This window comes from Olea europaea, unplaced genomic scaffold (assembly GCF_002742605.1).
Source record: "Olea europaea var. sylvestris unplaced genomic scaffold, O_europaea_v1 scaffold3293, whole genome shotgun sequence".
In the NCBI taxonomy this organism is placed as follows: domain Eukaryota; kingdom Viridiplantae; phylum Streptophyta; class Magnoliopsida; order Lamiales; family Oleaceae; genus Olea; species Olea europaea.
In genome coordinates this window covers 42,426-48,512 of record NW_019251856.1, presented here as the reverse complement: position 1 = coordinate 48,512, position 6,087 = coordinate 42,426, and the positions used below count along the sequence as shown (strand labels likewise).

General features: G+C 36.8%; 1 protein-coding gene across 2 annotated transcripts; it reads left to right on the top strand.

The window, feature by feature from the left end:
• The first annotated feature begins 50 nt into the window (after window positions 1–50).
• Window positions 51–6,082, top strand: LOC111385805. 2 transcript variants are annotated; one of them, XM_023010219.1, is made up of 4 exons: window positions 51–382; window positions 1,311–1,467; window positions 1,820–2,667; window positions 3,603–6,082. In XM_023010219.1, exons 3-4 carry the CDS (start codon window positions 1,828–1,830, stop codon window positions 5,352–5,354), a joined length of 2,592 nt encoding a protein of 863 aa, XP_022865987.1. In that variant the 5' UTR covers window positions 51–382; window positions 1,311–1,467; window positions 1,820–1,827; the 3' UTR covers window positions 5,355–6,082. The 2 variants fall into 2 exon arrangements, with proteins under 2 accessions (XP_022865987.1, XP_022865988.1); XM_023010220.1 differs by lacking the exon at window positions 51–382 and adding an exon at window positions 430–973.
• The last annotated feature ends 5 nt before the right edge of the window (window positions 6,083–6,087 follow it).

Sequence of the window (6,087 nt, the reverse complement as noted above, 5' to 3'; positions counted from 1 at the left end):
TTTTTCTTCTTTTTCTTTTAGTTCCTAATTATTTTGTGTGTTCTAATGATAATGTTATAATTATAACTTCCAAATTGCAACTTGTCGACAATTTCTTTTGTTTCGCTCTCACTAGTCACAATCTGAAAGGTTGAGGTCCTTGAGGGTTAATAATAATCTGATCTAAAAGTTAAAAGACCGAAATGCTATATAACTATAAAGTTGGAACCAGTGCTGCAAATGTTTCTAAAAATACTCGGAAAGTTACCCCTTCTCTCGCTTTCTATAACTTGTCAAAATAGTTATATGCTCCTCTCTCTACAGCAGCAAGCGAGAGCGTATTCTCTCTCTCTTCGATTTAACCCTTCCCATGAAGCGTTTGCTCTCCTAGAATACATCCCAGGTATCCTCTTCCTCTCTCTGTTTTACATACATGTTATGAAAAATAAATATTTATATATATCTTGTTTGATGTATGTATGCATACAGCATAATCTTGTCTTCATATTTCACGTTTTGTTTGCTTTGTATCTTAACCGGTAAGACCCATTCCCTCAAGTCGTACCTCTCAAGTCTCCACAACTCTTTCTCGAATTTTGGCTACAAATTTTTGTAGATACATGCATAAATACGAGTTCCAGACTCTCCGTATGTGTGTGTTTATATATAGATATATGTTTGTATTTTATTTTTATTTTTTGTTGAAAATGATACTTGTGAAGAATGAAGTTTTGAAGGTGTTAATTTTTGTGGGAGTTGATTAACCTGGTTTCTCATTAATGTGCTTTGATTTGTGGCTTGATTAGGTCCTTTTCTTGGGTTAAAGTTTTTATCTTGTAAAACGGATTTGGTTTTATTTAATAATGGATCTGTTTTTCAGGGGGAAAAAAAAGTTATTGACTATGTTAACTTGGTTGATATGTATTCTTGTCGAATTGTTTTTCAAAGAAATGTCTTAATGGCTGCAGTTTCACGGGTTTATGCAATTTCTCAGGTTCAGTTTTTATGAATTTCGGCAATTTTTTATATCAATTTTTTTTTCTCAATATATTATATTTATTCACTAAATAAAATACTGTTAAGTTTATTTAAGGGGTCTTTATCTGGTGAAAATTCTGTAAATTCTTTTTTGGAGTATTTTTTTTATTGATTTTAAGTCTGTCCCTTCCTTTTTCCCCCAGGTTTGAGATCTGCTTCTTGTTATTTGTGGCATTGAAACAAGAAGCATGTTTAATTCTGGACTTGTATACAAAAGTAATTACAGGCTATTCTTGAATGACTTAATCGTCATATATTGCTTACACAGTTACACTTCTGTCTTTTTGGCTCAGGTCACAATAAAGAGAAAACGAAAAAATTGTTCCTTGCAAGAGACTGGTTAAAGAGAAAGGTGACGAAGCATAATTAATTTCTGGACACCAATACTAGTGGAATTGCATTTGTTAATGGATAAATATGATCTATTGCATTTTGGGGATTTAAAGTAAGGTAAGACTTTATTTGAGTTTATAGTGTTAATTTTGTAGCAGCCCAACCAAACAACATGAAACATATTTACCTTTCTAATTTTCATTCTTTCATTCAATTTTTATTTGAGTTGTATAGACTCTCAATTCCAGTTACATCTGATTTATACCCACCTTTCTATTTTCATAAGAAAAGAGCATGGTTATTTGTAGTCTTCAGGCATCAACTCTTGACAGATGATCTGAAATTCAGGTTTTCTGAATTTGAATCAATTGGTATTCTTGGTTTGCTTAAAAGTTAAGTCAAAGTTGATTCAACATATATCATCAACATATTATGTATTAAGTGTTAATTTAGTTTTAAATCAATGTAGGTCTATTAATGTATTGGGAGATGGCTTCAGTTGAATCAACTCAAAATGGAGACTGCATTGATGCTATGTCTGTCGACTTGTTACTTCCGTTGTCATCCTCTGAAGCATGTGACGATTTTGGAGAGCCTGAGATGCTTCCTCGAATTGGAGATGAGCATCAAGTTCAAATTCCATCCCTTTTAGGAGAGACCAATTGTATTTCTTACACAAGGAATGTATCATCTGCACAAAATGAAGCCCATTTGGACAACAAATTTTATATCGGGCTACCCATACCATTAATATTGGTGAGCAAGGAAGGTGAATGCCCGAAGCAAGGAAAGTTGGAACTTCCAAGTGAACCAAAAACCAATCCAGGCTCCGGACAATCAGAATCTAAACATATCAAAACAACAGAGATTTTTTCCCATGATGAGAATGTTGGAATCATCATTGGGCCTTTGCATAATACAGGAGATACTGGGGGACCAGCAGAAGAATCAAAAGAATTACCATCAGATGAGAAATTGAGTACTAGCAGTGGTCGAAAATTTCTTTTGCTTCCCGGATTTGTTAGTGATTGTTTGAGTGACATTGAGAAGGAACCATTCCTGCTGGGTTTGTACATTTTTGGAAAAAATTTCGTTCAACTGACGCGATTCATTGAAAAAGGGACGGGGACTGTACTTTCATTTTATTACGGTAAGTTCTATAGGTCCCGTGAATACCAAAGATGGTCAGAATGCCGGAAGATGAAAAGCCGAAGATCTGTGCATGGACACAAGATATTTTCTGGACTGAGGCAGCAAGAGTTGCTCACTCGTATACTTCCCAGTGTGTCAGAAGAATGCCAAAATGCTTTGTTGGAGGTACTTTTATGAATTATTCTAATATACGAATTTCAAATAATTATTTTTTTCTCGAATACTTGCAATAGAAATGTGTCATTGTTATTCCTTGAGAAAGCTTTTTAGCGGTTTTAAATTTAATCCATAATTATGTCTCACTCTGACTAGGATCAACTTTTAGGTAAGAGATGTGCCTGACCGGCTGACCCTTTGTAGTTATCCTCAGCTTGTGGATTCCTCCACCATCTTAAATCTACAGGTTAATGTGGCAAGAAAATTTTAGAGATGTTTTGTAATGATGGATAATTTATTGGGATGTCTCAAAATTGTAAACAAAGCTAATCCGATCGGGCAGGCAGGAAATCAAATTTTATGGATCTTCAATCGAAAATGAATATGATGAGTTGCAAACAGTTGCAACGGCTACAATAATAAAATATAGTTGCTTCGATATATTTTTGTTCTTATTTTATCTCTAGAAATATGTGATATAAGCTAGATATATCTCCGAATGATTTATTTTATTCTCATAATGCAAATAAATCTTGATTTATTTTTGTTTTGGGTAAGGGATGGAGGGAATCAACATATGCCAAAATCATTACTGTTTTTTATCTCTCTTATTTACTAGTGAATATATTCTCATTTTAAAATCTTGATGTGAAAGGCATAAGTTCTGACGTTCTTATTGTAGTATGGAAAGAAAATGTATAATAATCCTCTATGAGATCTGGTCTCAAGTTGGAATGATTAATCATTAGTGTTTTAGGTTTCTATGTCTCTTCCTTAACTTCGATGGAGAGGAAAATGAGGATCAACAGTTGAATTGGGCTTTATAATGATAGAAAGCCTGAGCTGTGTAGGCAGTTCAAATTTAGTATGATTTTGCCCGCGTAAATGCATTTCTTTGTTGTCCCTAGAATTTTGCTTACCTGTGTTTTTTTATTCCTCGGAAGGTCTGTAAAACATTTGGGGAAGGAAAGATGTCACTAGAAGACTACGTCTTCTCTTTGAAGACAATGGTTGGGACAAACATTCTAGTAAAAGCTGTTGGAATTGGCAAAGGAAAGCAAGATCTCACGGGAATGGCCTTTGAAATTTCAAGGTCCAATCAAGTTATCCCAATTCGCCCAGAGATACCAACTGGGAAAGCGTGCTCGGCTCTTACACCCAGTGAAATCGTGAATTTTCTAACTGGGGACTACCGGTTGAGCAAAGCTCGGTCAAATGATCTATTCTGGGAAGCTGTTTGGCCTCGGTTGTTGGCAAGAGGTTGGCATTCGGAGGAGCCTAAGAATCAGGGTTATGCTGCTGTTTCCATGTATTCTCTGGTATTTCTCGTGCCGGGCATCAATAAATTTTCAAGAAGGAAATTAGTGAAAGGCGAGCACTATTTTGATTGTGTAGCTGATGTCTTGAGCAAGGTTGCCAGAGAACCTGGGTTGCTTGAGCTTGAAAATGAAGAGGATGAAAAGAACAAGAACAAAGAAGAGTATAAGTGGACCAGTGAAAGTAAGTTACTGAAAGATGATGATGAGCCGCCTATAAGGCAACACCATTTTTATCTTCAACCTCGCACCCCTAAATGGAATACAGATGCAATGACATTTACAGTTGTAGATACAAGTTCTGCGGATGGAAAACCTTGTAAATTGAGGAGCCTACCATTTGAAATCTCAAACACAATAATTTCTCAAAACCGTTCTGAAGATAGAAACGGGGATACCCATGATGAGGCTACCGATGAATCTGACATTGTTGATACCATGTTAGTTGATGACAGTGAGACAAATAATACCAATCTAGGTACAACTAAATCCAATCTGGAAATGCTTCCTGGCAGGAAAGATTGTGATACTATATGCCAAGGAAGTGATATTTCAGTGACTAAATTGAAGAACAAAAAGGATTTGCACCAGGACAAGCAATCAAGAAATTTGGTAAAATCCCGGTTGAGCCGAAAACTGAAACGGGAAAATGTGGACAATATGGCTCCTTCTACCAAACGGCATCGGAAACTAACTGCTTGTAGTGGTAATGAGACAAGCAACGGTGTGACTCATTCAACTTTGGTTCCCAGTCAGGAAAATGAAATAATTAGTTTGTGCTCAGGTAGTCATGGATTTACTGAGAATATATCTGCTCAAGCGGGTTCATCACAAGAAAAGTTGTCATACACCGGTTCATCGAAAGGTAGCCCTACTGGGAGTGTTGAATGTACAGAACCTCATCTACGGCACCTTCAAAGTCATTCATTGATTGATCTAAACTTGCCTCAAGTTTCCCCAGACTTAGAGAATGCTGTCTTAACAACAGAAATAATTAAAGAGGAAGATGAGCGAATACTCAAGCCAGATGATCATTGTCCTCTACCCTCCACTTCAGGGGAGCAGCCTAACCCAAATCTGCATAGGCACAGCACGAGAAACCGACCTCTAACAGCAAAAGCATTGGAAGCTCTGGCAAGCGGATTTTTAACTACAAATCGGAAGCGGAAAAATAAAGACACCACTTCACGTGAGAATTTGACACCAAGACCTCGACGGTATGCCCAAGACATAGTGGCTCTAAATGAGTTCAGCAATGATACCGTGACTTCCCAAATTCAAGAAGGTGAGAATGGCGTGTCTAACAGTGGTGACAGCAATGTGCGAGACAAATTTCAGGTTTTAAAAGACGAAAATGGGAACCCGGTATTAGGCCTCTGAGGTTTTGATAAGCTAGCCATGAGTAGTAGGAACTGGATTTCAGCAGTTTGGGTTGTTATATCACCATTCTTATGCGGAGAGCACTTCACATCGTTTATTCTGGTGCACTAGTTTCTACTGCATTTGCTGTTCGCATGTTTTACCAGACATGATATAACATCCAGCGCATATTTCTTAGAAGGAATGTACACTCTCCAAAGGTAATAACTTGTAATTTTATCAGATTTACTTCCTGCAATCGAGATCATAGTCGGCAGAAACTGGAGACTGAAGAAGAGCACTGCCCCACCCATTGAAGCCGAAGAAGTTCTGATAAAATGACATTTATAACCTGTCGATTGGTAGCAGATGCCTGGTCAGTTATTTGAGAGAAGAAGAAGTTCAAGTTGCTTTCTGATATTCTCATGTTGCTGAATTTTTTATATGTTCCCATATGATCCTAGCGACAGTTTTGGCTGGTAATCCATCATTTTCCGGCCACCCTCTTCAACAAATCGGCAAATGAATATATTTAAGACAACATTTCATAATTATCTTGGCAACCAACTCGTGTTCTGAAACGAAAATGTTCGTGACAATTCTTGATCTAATTTGACCATATATGCATTAGGATCTAGATTAATGGAGATAAAAGAGGATCGAACTGACAGCGGTTCCATATGTTGTAACCCTTTCAAGGTAGATGAATGTGAAGACAATGACTTTTTCTGTTGCATGGATTATAGCAATGAGC

What these genes read in the sequence shown, in the direction of transcription:
- LOC111385805 (XM_023010219.1), top strand. Translation starts at nt 1,828, where the DNA reads ATGTATTGGGAGATGGCTTCAGTTGAATCAACTCAAAATGGAGACTGC. An exon ending in GCCAAAATGCTTTGTTGGAG is followed by an intron (nt 2,668 to 3,602) that starts GTACTTTTATGA and finishes ATTCCTCGGAAG; the next exon opens with GTCTGTAAAACATTTGGGGA.